General features: G+C 45.3%; 1 protein-coding gene across 1 annotated transcript in view; it reads right to left on the bottom strand.

The window, feature by feature from the left end:
• Positions 1–1,654: 1,654 nt before the first annotated feature.
• Positions 1,655–16,765, bottom strand: part of PLCL1 (phospholipase C like 1 (inactive)) — a 190,415-nt gene continuing 175,304 nt past the window's right edge. Inside the window, exon 6 of the mRNA XM_050340126.1 lies at positions 1,655–3,594. Within this exon, the coding sequence (XP_050196083.1) occupies positions 3,412–3,594 (183 nt within the window). The 3' untranslated portion in view covers positions 1,655–3,411. The remainder of the gene's footprint in view (positions 3,595–16,765) is intronic.

Here is a 16,765-nt window from a genome sequence, read left to right as displayed (position 1 = left end):
AGGGAACTAAATGCATGAAAAATTATACAGAAAGCAGCAGAACAGCATGGTGCTGTAACTCATGCTGAGCTCAGGAGAGGGACAGGAAAGGGGTCAAGTCCTGCTGGTCATGCCAGCACATGAAATTTGGTAAAAACTATCCCTGCTGATTTAAAGCTAATCAGGTCTATGGACAGTTGGACTAATTCATCCTCTTCCCATGCCTCATGGCTGGCTGCCTTCATGTAGATACATAAGAAGCAAAATCCAAGAGAAACCTTTCTCTCATGAGCCCCAGTGCCTGACTGACAGGTAGAGGTCACACTGCAGCCTTGTGCCACAGAGAAGGTGCTGCCGGGCCCACTCTGAGCCACCCGCCCCATCCTCGCTTGGGAAATCTGCAGGAGCTTAAACACACTGGAGGTGGCTGCCCCTCATCTTCCAGATGAGAGAATGACACAGGAAAAATAAATACTGCAAAGACGTAGGACTCAGCGGCAAAGAGAACCCAGGTAGATTCACTCCCTCTGGCAGACACCTCCCACACCAGTCCCTGAGAGCTTCTCTGATTTCTGGTTGTCAAAGTACACCATAAACAATTGCAAATACTGTAACACTTTCCCAACATCACTTCCATAGGAGTGAAATAGATAATATTCACATGGGACACCAGGCAAACTGTACCTGCACAGGGCCCAGAGAAGACTGTTATTCCACTGCAGGAAGCCAGGCATACCATGAAACACCTCCCCAGAAGGTGAGGCAGTCAGTCCCCTGCGTGTGTGTTGCTGATGCTGGATGTGATTTTGCCACACGTTCTCCTTCAAGGCTGAGTTTTTATTATGCCAACAGCCACTTTATCATTGGTTTCCACTCCCAGTGACTTCAAAGGGGCTCAGAGGAAGGTGAGATGAGCTTTTGCTGCCAGCCCCTCTCTTGATGCAGGAGGGAGAATGGAGCTGCTCGAGCTGCGGGGTTCTGGATGCCCACACCAGGAGTGGTCTCAGCTGCTTGGGGCAATCCAGGCTGCCTAAAAGTCCTACTCCTGTATTTTGGCACAGAAGGCATGACCTTGGCACATGCTAAACATGGCATGAAAGGGGTGTGTGTGTGTGCATGCTATGATATTTCCATCCAACCATTTCTGGTTCTGCTTATGCTTCTAGAGTGAGAGCTATGTTGTACCCTCTTTCCATGTGAGCACACAAAAAAAGCCCTTCTCTATTTAATTTTATGTTCATTTGTTCACAACATTGGAGAAGGCAGCAGAACTAGAAGGTATTTTGCCAGTAGTTCCTGTACAGACATTAGGATGGAGTGTTAGATTGAGAAAATCAAGTTATTTCTAGGTTTAAATGAAGCACCAAGAAGCAAGCCACCTCTCTGTTCCGAGAGATGCTTTCCAAAGGCTGACCCCTTGCAACTGGTGTTGCTAGGTTAACAGTTTCCATCCTTCCTAACTGAAAATACTGAAGGCCAAGTGGTGTTTTTATATAAATAAAACCCATGATGAAATTGAGAAGATAACCCAAGAGGGTAAAATGTGAATGTGCACACTTATACCATTGATCTGGCTTTATGCCTTGCCTGAAACACAAAATACACTTCCCCAGACCTCAGTGAAGCCTGAATACACTCTCATAATAGAGAAATAAACAGAGGATTTATGGCTGGATCTGAACAAGTATGGCAAATTTTACTGAAATGGTATTTAAGGCATCTGAATCATAACCTTTGCAATAACACAGTTCCTGTTAGAGCAAGACCTTCTCTCAAGCAACTTACCCACTCTAACCCACCTTTATCCAGAATCACTGTTTACCTTCTATGTTAAATCACTGTAAAAACATGGGTCAAAGTTGTTTCAAAGCTTTACTCTCTCAGTAATGTGCAACATGAACATAATAGTGTTATTAAGAAGTCAAAAATAACTTAACACAATAGCTATATAAGATTTTCCAATGATCAAACTTTCAGCAATTACTTTTTGTTAAGTTCAGAAAATTAGCATATTTGTTAATCAAATTAATTTAAAAAGTAGCTTTTAAAAATAAAAGCAATGCTTTAAATAAATATAGTCTTTTTTTTATAACCATAAAATACTTAGTCCTGTTAAAGGTAACACAAATAACTACACTCAAGCACAGTACTTAAATGATTGAAATGAATGTTGTGAGCACACATGAGCCGGACACCGGGAGGGATGAGGATGCATTGCTTCGTGACATTCTCCGTCTCCTTTCTGCAGTGGCACTAAGAGGCAGCCAGGTCTCAGAACTACCCTAAGCATACGACACGAGTCAGGATATTTGTAACTGCTGCACAAAAACGCTGGTACCCTGTTTTTCCCCAAGCTATTTCTCCACACTACATCTGTAGCAGCTCTCCGGCCCTGCTTTAAATTTCTAGCCCAGCACGATTCTCAACCACAAAAACGTAAGGCCAGATCCTGCTTGCTTCATCCAACTGACTTCAACATCCAAGCAGAAGGCAGCAAGCAAGGTCTGACCTCTCACACCTCTTGCACTAAAGTTCACATTTTGTGAAATCTGGAAAACTTTCCTTCCAATACTGGCACCACTGGGTGCTTCAGAATGGTCTGAAGCTCACTTTCAGAGTTCATGACCACCAAAGGGTGTTCACAGCTCTCCTCATAGCTACAGGGCTGACTAGCTGTGTTCATTACTACTTCAGTTAATGCCTATCAGTAAAGACTGCAACTGTCCTGCAGATCTACCAGGTGGCAATGTTTTGCTGGAATGAAATAAATCAGCTAGTTCTTACATTAGTATGTGCTCTCTGGGTGTACCCTGAAGAGCAGTTTGCTAAAATTCAGCAAAAGATACACCTCAAATCTACTGATAATCTACCTAGCAACTCTGACCATTTGATACCACATTTACATGGTTGTAGTTGTTCATTAAAAATCACCTTCAGGGTCTGCAGCAAACCACCGGTTTTGCCCTCACAAAAACAGCTGTCAGTGATATTTGTTGCATTCTGTTTGTTTGCCTGAACAGCGTAACAGTAATGTAACCTATAAGTTAAATGATAAAAAGCTGGAGAGCAAAATAAAGCCCGGAACTGATACAAGTGCTCTCAATTTGTTTTGATCTTCAGAATGAACAGGCCTATTCAAAGATGACAAAGGAATAAATTAGCAAATGGCTAATGCAATGCATGAGAGGGCGTCTACAGGATTTGCATGTGCGTGCACACACACGCACTTGCACACAGACAGCTTGGCTTCATTAGAAATCTCACTACTGGAGCTTAACTTAGACAAATTAACTGCATTAAAATACTGACACTGTGAGGATTTTAATACTATCACACCCTGTAGAGGGCACTCCCGTGTGAATTTTTAAATGCTTTAAAAAAATAGTTTAGAGTTATTGAAATCTGTGACAAATGCGACAGCTCTGCCTCCCCTCACAGTCTCCCATTCTCATCTCCGGTATCCTTCTCCTGTATCGCCTCCAGGCTCCGCTTTGACTTGGGATCCACGTGCCCACTTCCAGTTTTGCTCAGTCCGCACGACAGGCACGCCAGCTGGATCTGCTTCATGTTCTCCAGGGCTTCGTTCTTGGCGCTCTTCAGGAGATCTCCTTGGCCCTGAGGATGCACAGACAGACACGCAGGAGAGAGTCAGGCATTGCACACATCACTCGGGGCCACAAGCAGCAGCACTGCTCTCCTTGTCTCTGGGGCATGTTGCTCAGTGCCATGGAACAGGTCCCAGCTCCCATCCCAAATCCACTCTGCTCTCCATGAACGGGACCGAAGCTCCTTCTGCAGCCTGGCACCAGCTCAGTGAGGAAGGCAGCACAGCCAGCACACTGGACAGACACCAGACTCCCACCACTTCCAGGTCACCACCCCTTGGGAGGTAATTTGGGCCTGCACTGAAGGAAGCTGTGGGGGAAGGCATTTCCTCTTCCACAGTCAAGAGCAAGGACCTGCCAGGAACAGGGCAGAGATGGCACATGGTACTTCCCTACCCATGCCACTTCTCCGTCCTTGCTCCCTGGCATCAGATCCCACACGGCAATGGCTGTGTGTCCCCAGCCAAGGAGCCCCTGTGAGCTGTGAGACCCTGGTAACCCAACCCTTCTTGCCCCCAGATTTGCTACCCAGCCTTGAGCCCTCCTGCAGTAGAGGCAGGCCAAGCTGCATGCCCAAGTGAAACACATCACCCTGTAGCGCTGCAGGGAATGCATCTGAACCACTTTGTTTGGGACCTTAGAGCAGGTGAATGGGAATGAGACTTCTTGAGCAAAGGGCTGCTTCTGTATCTTCTCAAGGCATGTAAAGGTGAGGTGACTAAAAGGATGTCAATCCAATTTGCAACAATCAGGAAAAATGTGTTACATGAAATTTGTATTAAGGAGGTGGTGTTCAGAAATGCCAAAATGAATATTTATGCAGCACTGATATGTCAAGTGCCGTGAAGCGACAAGATCCTGGTGCTACAGGATACAAATAAATAAAAGCCAAGACATGCATCTGGTCATTAAAATTGAGTATCACTAAGAACTTGAGCTCCTCTTCTCCTAATGTCACCCAAAGTAGTGCTCAAAGCACAGCACCCACTGCATCCGGTTACACACATATTCAGAAGCAATACCTCTGTTGGCTGAAACAGCACATTTGCATCCCTGTAACCCATCCTGACCTCCTGTGGACCACAGGCACTTCCACGGGTCTCAGAGGAGACAACAGATATTATAGCAGGACCTGGGGCTTGCTGGAGGGGCGAGTGATCACTGCCCCTCCTTTGGTTTTCAAAACAAACCAGATGTGTTGGATGAGTCACAACATGACACCCTCCATCAGCGGGAACATCTCTCCACTCTCCCTTTCGCCAGAGATAAGAGGAAGGATTTATCCCACACCGATGAGCACAGTTCCTTTTTTCCCAGCGCCTGGCACTGGACTCCCAGCGCCTGAGCCCCTGCAAACAATGTTCACAACAAAGAAACAATGGTGGCTTGCAAGTCTGCTGCACTGGTAAACACCACGTGGGAAACCACGTCATCCAGGGACAGCAGCCTGTGCCTGAGAACGTGATTGCCTCATCTCCTGGTGTCATGAATTTGTCCCTGCTGAACGATGCAAATCACTACCCAGATGCTGGGAATACAGCTCGGTGTGCGAATAACAAAGAGCACTGGGACTGCGCGAGCGGCTTTCTGCTACATGGTATGAAGCTCTTCTGAAGGGATTTGTATCTCGGCAGCATGACAGTTATGGGAATACACAGACAAACAGCTTTGGATCCAGTGAGAAGGCAGGGCTTGAAAAAACCAAAACAAGAATAAATTATGCAGCAGATATTTCACATAGCTGTGATCTTGCTTTTAGGTCAGAGGTTTTACTTACTGTTAAAGGCAGCAGGCAGGAATTCAAGAGCCCCACAGCTGCCCCAAGCACCCAGCCCACACCACTTGAGTCTCCCTCCCTGCCTGTAAATGCCACAGGAATAGTGCCAGTGCTGTAGTGAGGGGGACAACACTGCCACATAAGCAAAGTATATATCACTAATAACAGCATGATGTTACAAAAAAGGGTGTATCTCCTCAATACATCTTCAATCTCTCCAAACTGCACAAATGCAGTTTTAAGTAGTTTGGTTCTAGGATTAAATAACCCTGGCTGCAGTGGGGTGGTTGCTTTTTTCTATCGTGCACACAGGACCGAAGACACCAAAGGCTGTACCAACCAGCTGGCAAAATCAGCGTGCCAATGCTCTGCAGCCTTAACTTCTCCAAGTCAAAACCTGGTGCTACGTATTCATGCCCAAGAACAGAAAAATCCCTCTAGAGCAAGAAGCAACTCAAAATAGTTGTCATTACAGCACCAAGAGCAACTAAGTCCAAAACATGGGACAGCCTCTGCCACTTTCTTCACATCTTCTCCTTCTCAGGGTGAGGGCAAAGCATGGAAATCTTTCTGGGATGGCCCACAAACTGTGTGTTTTTCTAGGGACTGAGACACTCATTTGAAGGGAGCTATTTGGGATTCAATACACCACTTGGAGGGTGACAGCCTGAGTCTGTCCTGCCAAGACTCACATATGAAGTCCCCAGAAGCCAAGGGACTTCACACCCTATGTGAAAGTGCTGAGCCTCCCTTATGCACATTCTTATTTCAGATTTGAGTAACCAGGCAATTCGGATTACAGATTTTGTCTGAGGCAATGCACAACATGTCTTCAGGTTTTGGGAAGAAACACACTCCTCCTGAGCATACTTCCAATATTTTGAAGACATTCTTATTTTACAGTGGTCTAAAAACAGAAATGGTCTTATCAAAATAGTGCAATTCCATTCATGTGCAGTTCAATGGATTTATGTCTTAGTCTCCTTGTGGTTTTTATTTTTAAACAGCTGGTTCATTTGAGCAAGCTGAAGGAGCAAAAATGATTTTGAATCATCTGTCATGAGAAAATTAATGACAAACCAGCCCCCTCTGACAGAGCTGTCATAATTCTAGAGACACTATTAAAAAAAAAAAAAATCTGTGGGCATGGTCTGTTTGAAAAGCCATCTGTTTGCTTTGAAAAACTGGCTTAGAGCATAATCCACTTAAGAAAAATTTCAGCAAAATTGTGTCAACACCTTAACGAACTAAATACTGGATAGAAGCTAGAGTAAACTTTACAAGTATGATTGCATTGAAACAACCTTCAAAAAACAGTCCTTGTGATCATCTCTGTGCACAGAACCATCCTTCTTGCCCTTACAAAGTACCTTACTTCCAGACAAAGAGAGATCGTGACATTCCACTTTGGCATCTATGCATCTATCTCCCTTCTGCTATTGGTATCGTCAGCCTCTCTGAAAATAAATAGTTGTGAGAAAGTTTAAACTCAGCATTTGGCACGACAGTGAATTAAGCCAGAAGAGGTTAATCAAGTGAAAAAGTGACCAAGGGGCCCATTTTCATTCAGGGTTAGGGAACACTAAAGGTCAGATTTCATACACCTAACTACATAGCCTCAGGAGAAATTAACATTATTGTACAAATAATCCAGTTTTTCCAGCAACTGTAAGATTATAAGCCCTTGCTCTTGACAGGTTAATACTGCTTAGAAAACCTATAATCTGTGTTGCCTTTCAATATTGCTCAGTTTCAGTGACAACCCATGAAAGGCTTTAAGAAGCATAAGTAGCTCTAGACAGACACTGGTAGTGACCACAGAGGGGACACACTCCTTATGTTGCTGGTTCAGTTGGTGTTTTTTTCCCCAATCAAATACCTAAGTTTTTGAGTCAAGATGGCAGCTCTGTATCCAACAGCAACCCACTCCAGGGCTGGGGAAACGAAAGGTGGGTTGAGTTAGGTTAGTGGCACCATTTTGTGTTCAGTTTCACAATATTATTTCTTTTATATACATTGCATGTATATTTCTACATAACTATAAATACATGAGCATAGGTATGTGCATTAATAATTAATATTTCCATTCCTAAGCTTTCTAGGAAACACCCTACAACATGTAGGTCATGAGGCACTGCTAGTTGTGGGCACCCCGCAGCGCTGGGGACCCGGCTGTGGCTCAGGCAGGACCCGCAGCCCCTGTGTTGGCAGGTGCCCACACCACATCAGGGGCTCCAGGAGGACCCTGAAGGCCACCCCTCGGCCCATGTAGAAGTGAACTGTACTGACAGCCCTACACGAGCACTTTGCTTTACTGCTGGCGAAGTAGAAAATCCCACTTGAGCGCCAGGGCCTTCCTGGCGTTCAAAACTGGCCGTGTTTCCAGGGAGGCTGAAACAGCGGCTGCAAAAGCCATTTTGTAATCTGCTGCTTGCTAAAGCAGACAGTTGCTTATCTCCTGGGCAGACACATTCTCTGACAGCACATTACGGGAGCTTTCCTCTCCAGTCCTCAAGGGCTGAGTAAATACAGATAAATAAACAGAGGTCTTAACACTCATCCCCCATCACGCTCATGATATTGCTGTTGTTTTTTACCTTTTTCTCAAAGAATCAAGCTCTTACATTATTATTTAATCACCAAGTAAAATCTCCAGAGGCTGCCAGTGGACACCACTGGTTGGCTGAAAAAGCCAGACACAGTCACATAAAACAGCCGCAAGCGTTTCAGAGGCAACACGGGTATGGTAACGGCACTGCCAGTCTGTGCCAAGGGACTCAGATAGCCAAAATGCTGGAGAACTGCTGTAATATTGGGATATTCTGCGTGGAGGCAGCATTCACTGCAAAGGGTGCATTCTCAAAGCACCATAGTGGGACTTTAATTGTGTTCATTATTAATGAGAAGGCACACAATTAAATGATCACACGTGGCTCTGAAAATGTAATCCCAGGGAGGAAACCATTAATGAAATGATTAGGCTGCTATGTTAAACTTGTTACAAAAAGCAGGTATTTTTCCATGCCTTCTTCAAAGTTAAATGTGGGAACAATTGATATGAATTTGATTATGATACATTCACATTTCAGAACAGACTACTCAACAAACCATACCGAGCGTTGCCGTATCAAAGCAGACTTTAAAACCCCACCCTTTTCATTACTACTGCATATAGTTTGTCAAGAGCTTTGCTTTACTGTCTGTGACAGATATCACAATGCACACATTGGCATGAAAAATTACTGTGCACAAAGAGTAGACACAAAACATATAATCACTTCTTGCACACTGAAAAATAAAGGATTGCAAAAATGAGTTACACCACAGGAAAAGCGGGGGTCCAAACGTCACTTTCCGATTTATTTTTAAACCTTTGCATAGCAGAAATTCACTTCCTGTGAGAAAAATAATAAGGCCACAAATATAAAAAACAGCACTTAAATGGCATTCCTTGTGCTACTGGTGTATCATTTATGGTCTGGGTTTTGGGCATAGCTTCCCACTTACCCATTCTGAACCAAATACAAGAGCTTGTTTCTATCTGGCTGAAACCAGCAACAACTTTGACACTGAGTAAATCAGGCAATCCGACCGAGCGCTTGCTAGGGCCTGAATCATGTTTTGCAGTATCTGCTAGTAATTTCAGACATCAAACTGAGCATCTCATTTTGGTCTATCAGCATGTAACTGACAGCCAGAGACCTTCTCTCCCATTTCCCAAACTAGGATCTAGCAAAAATTTGCAGGAAGGAAACACAGCTGAGAATCAATTATATCACATCAAGAACAGATTTGAGATGTTGAGATGAAAAACAAAATATCCACCTAGGTGTAGTAGGTTGACCCTGGCTGGACTCCAGACACTCACTAAAGCCACTCTCTCACTCCCCTCTGCAAGTGGACAGAGGAGAGAAAATATAATTAAGGGTTCATGAGTTGAGATAAGGACTGGGAAAGGTCACTTACTGTTCACTGCCACGGGCAAAACAGACCCAAAGTGGGGATATTAATTACATTTATTACAAACAGAATCAGAGAAGGAGAATGAGAAGTAAAATACAACTTAAAAACACCTTCCCTCCACAACTCTCTCCTTCCAAGTTCCACCCTCTCTCTCCCAACAGTGCAGGGCTACATGGAATGGAGGTTGCAGTCAGTTGTTGTTTCTGCTGCTTCTCAGGGAAAGGAGTCCTTCCTTGCTCCCATGGGGTCCCTCCCATGGGAGACAGTCCTCAGTGGACCTCTCCGGCATGAGTCCATCCCACAGGCAACAGTTCTTCCCAAACTGCTGCAACGTGGGTCATATATCCACATGGTGCAGTTATTCAGGGACAGGCTGCTCCACTGTGGGTCCCCCACAGGGCCACAAGTCCTACCAGGAAAACCTGCTCCAGCATGGGATGGGCTCCTCTCCCCATGGATCAGCTGGTCCCTGCCAGGAGCCTGCTCCATCACAGGGTCAGAGCCTCCTTCAGGCATCCACCCACTCCAGCATGCGCTCCTCCATGGGCTGCAGGTGGGTCTCTGTACCCCAATGGTCCTCCACAGGCTGCAGGGCCTCAGCTTTGGCACCTGGAGGTCCTCCTTCTGCACTGACCATGGTGTCTACTTTGCTGTTCACACGTTCTCACTCCGCTCTTCTCTGGCTACAATTTTCACGTGCACAATAACTTTTTTTTCTCCCTCTTAAATATGTCATCACAGAGGCATTACTGTCATTCCTGATGGGCTCAGCCTTGGCCAGCGGCAGGTCCATCCTGGAGCCAGCTGGCATTGGCTCTATCAGACACTGAGGAAGCTTCTGGCAGCTTCTCACAGAAGCCACCCCTGTAGCCCCCCCTCCACCAAAACCTGGCCACAGAAACCAAATACACCAGGGAAAGGCAGTCACCTTTATATGAACTGCTAAATCTCTGTAAGCAAGAGCAGGAAGGAGTAACTCCTGTGGAATAGATTGTCGTGTGCAGCTTTGATACAAGATGAACATGAGGTTTTAGATGAGAGTTAAAATGGAATCAAAGGTTGTGCCAAGCAACAAGGTCAGAAGCTTTAGGGCTGACCTGCTCAATGCATCGTAACCAGCAGCTAGGACAACTAGGAAAGCAAGGATGAGGAAGATGACAGAGAGGAGGAGATGGATAGTTAACAGGATCAATCTCCTAGTATTTTTTTTTCTTACCCAGATTATTCCTCACTTCATCCTTTCTCCATTTATTTCTTGAACCAGCCATATGGATGCTGGCTCCAGGCTTTCCTGCCTGTCTCTCATAGCACAGGGGCCTGAGTGGGTTCAGAGAGCAGAAAGAATCTCAAGCTCATTTTCCCAGGAAAAGCACCAGGAGCACAGAAACAGCCTTGACTGTACTGTATATCCCAGCTGTTCTACTACTTACTCAGGTGAAAAAATCCTGTTTGCACCTGATATTTGCACAAGTCTTGAAAATAAAACATCTGCAAGCAACACTGAGACCTTGTGGGCACTCCCAGCTTTGCCAAGACACACAGGCCTAAGGTGATACAGCCCAACCAGCAGCCTCCTGACAGCAAGCACCTAACCTAAGGACAACTGCTGGGTGAAGAGCCAAGGGGCAACCATCGCTTCAGACACCATTTACAAAGCACAGCCTCTTTCCCAGTGCAGCCAGTTGTAAGAGCGAGAGAACACCTCCAGCATTATTGCAGGGGGCTGGGAAAATTCACATGGCAACTCCAGAGCAACCTGGCCCTGTACAAAAACATAAAAGTCTCTCAGCAGTTCAAACAAAAGCTGGCAGGGGTCTGGATTATGGCCCTTCCACAGAACCCATTCAGCTGTAGCTTGCCCTGAGCACCCAGCAGGTTCCAGTGTAGCAGCCCAGTCCTCTCTGAGGCACAGATCTCTGTAGGTGTTTAGATACCACAGCAAAGGGACAAAGAGGAAGTCAAGAAAAATTGATAAATACATTTTAATAAACAGAACAAATAAATAATGAGTGAAGTAAAGTAGAAATCAAACGGCCCTAACTTGTTAACACACGGACTTGTTAACACGCAGATCCATTGGATCTCTGATTGCAGAGGGGTATTCCGACCCAGGGATGGAGCCTGATGCTAAAAGTGTAAATGTGGTGTGTTAAGAACAATATCCACATCACCTGACAACCAGTTTATCTGATTTTAACTACTTACATTTAAACTCCCAAACTAGACCATTCAAACCATTGTTCAATATTAGGCTGTTCCACGCACACCCCAAAACTTTTAAACTGATTTCATTTGCCATTTGGGTCTCAACCCAGAAGGTCTGCATTGGAGAGGATGACTTAAAGGGATTTGCAGAGGTGTTCTGCAGTAGCCTGGTCGGTTTTCTAAGGAGGTTGGTTCATTGCACAGCCAAGCAGTCAGTCCCAGAGCACAAGCTATGACATGAGCTGTTGGGAAGAGAGAATGCTGTCTGCCCCTGCTGGTATGGCACTCCCCTGAAAAACATCTTTTCTCACCTTCTTTTCCAGCTATTGGAGAGGTGCAGTTAAAATCTAAATGTCTCTGCTGGACACCAAGAGACAGCCCCCAGTGTATCACATTGGGCAAGGGTCCACAGCTTTTACAAAACTGCCAGCCCACAACTTACATATTCCCAAACCATGTGACACAGCCAAACACAGACCTTCAGGGCAGCCTGGGAGGTAGAAACGAACAAAACACTTCTTTCCTACAAGGAGAACCTCAAAAGAGAACAGTCATGCAATTAGCAAATAAGCAAATACTTAGAAAAACTTCTGATTCTGGCTGTTGGCCTTGCCAGTGCGAGCATATCGTTGCCTTGTGCAGCCATGGCAACTTAAGAAAGAGAGTCTGTATTTGTAGTTCTCTTACAGCATTTGCCTAACAAGATAAAGGTGAAGGGCACACATGGCCAGCTTGCTCTCTGAAACAGTCGAGTGCCCTCCCAAACCCTTCTGGCCCCAGACCAAAGCCTGACAAGGACCTAACGTCAAGCATTTGCTAGAACACCAAAGTGGCAAAAGCACTCCTGCTGTAGCCTTCCCTACTGATCATTAAACAGAGCTTTCCCCTGAAATCCAGGGGCTCTTACAAACCAATTGCACTGTATGGCTACTAATTTATTCCTTCAAGCAGGTGTTTTATGTATAAAAAGAGTGGGCTTTTATTTTCATTTTTTTTAAAAAATGCCTATGCTTCTCTCTCATCTGGGCATCTAAATTAAATTATGTTATATCAGGCTGTCAAAAGCAATGAATGTGAACATTGACTGTAACTGTGTTTCAGTAGGAATTTGCTTTCAGAAATAATGCCATTAATTTGATGTTAGCCATGTGCTGAGCTGTTCAGCTGCCTGTGTGTCTCTCAGGCACTCCATCCAGCAGACAGTTTGCAAGCACGGCCACAAATGTATGGACTCTCACTGTCAACCTCCCCATGCTGGGAACCTGCCTTTTGTTCTGGTGATAGGTTAGAAATGAAAAGGTTGACTGGGAGCCCAGAAGTTCACAACTGATACTAAGAAAATCCCATTTTACTGGAGAAATTGGAGCACTATTTATTTTTGATATGTAGCCATGAGATGGAAATCAAAGCTGTATGTCCAGGCATTTATTTCTTAGTCCTCCCTTGGTCACAAAACCCACAGGTACCTGTACCAGCACCTGCTGGTAACTCCAGTAAAGTCCAGAGATCCCAGAAAAATAGAACAAGGGGAAGAAAACTGAGGCAGAAAGTGCACAGGTTTTTTTGTATTTAATTTTTCTGAGTAAAAGGACCAGCTTCGGGAAAAATAGATGTTTTGCAGCTAACAAAACACCTGTGCAAAGCAACCCCAAAGCAAAACATTTGGCTGGGAATAGCTGGCAGCCCCAGCTCCCTGGTGCCCTCTGTGCTGACTCACAGCTGCCCAGGCTGCAAGCACACAGTTAACATCAAAATCATGTTCTTCATCTCAGTGTTGACAACAAAATGTCCCTTAAGTTCCTTAGAACCTTGAAAAGTTTAGTGTCTGACTCTCTTTTGACTGAAGAAAACAGGCACCTGTGCTGGTTTGGGGCTTTTTTTAGAGGGAGAGAGCGTTGCAGCAATTTTGCACAAACACAGCTAAAAAAAAATACCTACAGTTGTGCTTAACACTAACTAAAATAATCCAATCAAGATGAAATCAAATTGTGCCAGTCAGAGCACAGCATTTCTGGACAGGTAACAGAGCACCCTCACGAATAGGTCTTGCACACAGCCCCTTATGCCTCTCCTTTCTCAGTAGCCCCGTGTCACAAGCACTAATGTCTTAGCAACTATATGGTTTGCAAATCCTCCTGCTGCTGTGGTGCTGGCCAACATCACCAGCTGACTGGGGCAAGGGAAGCTGCAGAAGCCACCCGGGTTCCCTATTCCTACAGCTCCAGCGGGGCATGACATGCCCCTGGTTTGGCTGCTCCTCTCCCTTCAGGCAAGGTGCTGTGGGCAGTCAGTTTGCAACCTGTTCACAAGCAGCCCGTTATGCTGAAGCAGAAAGCTTTGAGCTGAGACCAAAACCTCCAAAACACATGAAAGGTTAAGTCACAAAAGAAAAGAACCAAAACAAACCGCTGTCTTAACTAAAACAAACTGCTAGGAGGGAACAGGTGTTTAGAAGATCCCTGAGCAAACGCTCTGATCCACCTTATCCCCGTCATTCTGGTCCCCCACAGTCAAACAGGCAGGTTTGCTGGTGAGACTGGGCAGTGAGCTCAGTAAAAGCAGAGCTGAGCCACCCTCTTCCTTTGTTCCCTCCAGCCAGTGGTTAAAGAGGCTCCTGTGGAGCAGCAGACACAGTGGCCATGGGCCTCAGGTTCACAGGGCTCAGTTCCCCTGGGAGAATCCCACACTTGCCCTCCCAGTGCAGATGGGAAATCAAGTACAAACAGGAGCGGGTATGGTTATTTTTGCAAGCAGCACTGACCCAGCAGGCAGCAAGTCACTGAAACTAAGCAACTGAGAGGGGAGGAGAAAACCAGCAGGGATCAGAAACAGACATAGGAATGGGAAGGATGAGAATGGAGACACACAGCAAACTGAGTGAGCCAAGCACAAAAATTAAGTGGTGCAGGATAGGGAAGGCAGTATTCATTTACACATTCACTGCCCCAAAATGTCAATGAGGGAAACTGAACAAGCACAACTTATGATCCATTACGATGCTATACCACAGAAACAAGAGGCTTTTCAGCAAAATTTAACTCAGTTTTTAAGCCTGATACAGAGGGCAGTAGTAGTAACTCCAAAGTTACTGGAGAGGGTTGGAGACAATGAATTTATGCTACTCAGCTCAGTATCCACTGAGCCACTCTCTGAAAGGAACTGTTCTTCTGATGCTGCTGGCAGCCCCCAGTCTCAGTCCGTTCATCCCAGACTGCTCAGTTAGGCCCCTCAGGCTGTCCAACTCCCACCACCTTTGTCAGTGCTTGAAAACATAAAAAAATTTCAGGTGCTTTTCAATGCCTTCATGTAGCTCACCTCCTCCCCACTGCTACCTGCATGAGCATCACCAGGAGCAGGAACCCAGGGACACTGAGAACACACAGAGCACTTAAATGCAATTATCACCACTCCCCACTCTATTCAGAAACATCACAACCTATCAGTAAAAGCTCCTCCTACCAATACCTATGTCTGAGCAATAACGCAGAGGACGTTGGAGAAAAAACTATTACATAAGCATTTTAACTTACTCCTCTGTTGTGTATTTTTAATTTGCTCTCATATGAACATAGCCATCCTTTTCTTTTTGTGATCTAAAAATAAATAACAGCTACCACAGCACCAGAATCACTGGTTTTGTCTCTGCTTTTCTCCACAAATGGATCCCACCTGTAGCTGGGGAAATGACCCATAAGAAAATGACCTTTATCTCCTGCAGGTTTCATCACCTTGCACTTGAATTCATCTGACCCAGGTAAAAGAAGACTGTAGCTGTCAAAGATATAAGATTGCAGTTTCCCAATCCATTGTTCATACAGTAAAGCTTACTTGCCTCCACAAGTACTTGGGCCTCTGATTTCCCTAGCTCCTGTGCAAGTTTTCTGGAATGCCTCACACATTTAGGGCTTATGGGATCTACCGTAAGATCTGTGAAGAATAATGGCAGCACAAACGCCTGGCCTCACTGAACACCTACAACTTTCCCTTAAGGCAGTTTGTGGCTTTTCACTAACTGTCCCAGCCCTCCCTGCAGATCCATATTGCCAATAATCATATATGTTAACACAGAGTCTTTACTCCACAGCCCTCTACTGATAGTGGCTCAGGCAACAAAAATGAATCAATACTACCACTGAGTTAAAGAGCATTTTATTTTAACCACAGCCCTCAGAATACGTAGTGGTGTGGATGAACATTTTCTCTTTTCAGTGTCAGGAGGCAGTAAGGGAAGCTAGGCTGGCACAGTGAAAACAGGGAAGGTCATGCCAGCAAATCACTGCCTGCTGGATTCAGTGTTCAGCTTCCCTGACTACTACTCACACAAGAGCAGAAGAAGTCAAAGGCCCTGGCTGACAATGGCATTGTGCACATTCTGACATGTGGAGAGAGGATTCCTATCAGTGCTCAGGAAGGAGAAGGGGAGGACTTGGCATTCATACAGAGACACGCTACCCCCCAGCTTCAGCAAAGCACAGGGGCCAGGTATCACTCAGTTATAAAGTACATTACCAGATCTGACTGAGGCCACCGACAGTGCCAGGGAAAACCCAGACACTCTCTCAGCAACCACAGAGGAGGAAGTTTGGATGGAGCTTTCATCGCCTTCTGAGTTCCCCCAGGGAGCTATCTTAAATTAGACACCCATTCCCCCACAGGGAGCAGCTTTTGTAGACGCTGGCACATAATTCACATAACAAAAGGGGCAGTCAGCTTGCCATCAATTATAAGCTCAGCTCAGGAAACTCTATGTGATCCGCTGACAGTAGCTGTAACAAGCTCAAAATATACCAAAAAGGTAATTTTTAGAAGACGTTAAAGCTCTCAGCACATACCATTCAAACATAACCGTTTCAGACTAGCACCAGTTACAGCTCCCAGAGAACACCACAGTTCAGATTTAACAATAAGCAAATGCTGGGGGGGTAAAACAACGTACAAGTGATCCTCTCTTTAAGTTCCCACCATGTACAAGTCAGTACCCCAGCCTCTCCCTGATATTCAGCAGCCCTATAAAAATTCAGAAAAAAAAAGCAACTGTAGGTGGAGGCTCCCTCATGCCCTGTCCCACCACGAAACCCCTGAGAGGTGGAGCCCTTCGTTCAGACACAAAATCCCTCGTAGGACAGCAACGTGTGCACAGGCTGACAAAACGAGAAATCCCCAGTGACACAAAGACCCCTGTCTAAATGAACCAGGAAATTTAACAGTATAGAAACACAAGTGCTTTGGGGAAAAA

This window comes from Myiozetetes cayanensis, unplaced genomic scaffold (genome assembly GCF_022539395.1).
Source record: "Myiozetetes cayanensis isolate MyiCay16 unplaced genomic scaffold, myiCay2020 scf9, whole genome shotgun sequence".
In the NCBI taxonomy this organism is placed as follows: Eukaryota; Metazoa; Chordata; class Aves; order Passeriformes; family Tyrannidae; genus Myiozetetes; species Myiozetetes cayanensis.
The sequence above is the reverse complement of the archived record's forward strand: the minus strand, read 5'-3'. Positions and strand labels throughout refer to the sequence as shown.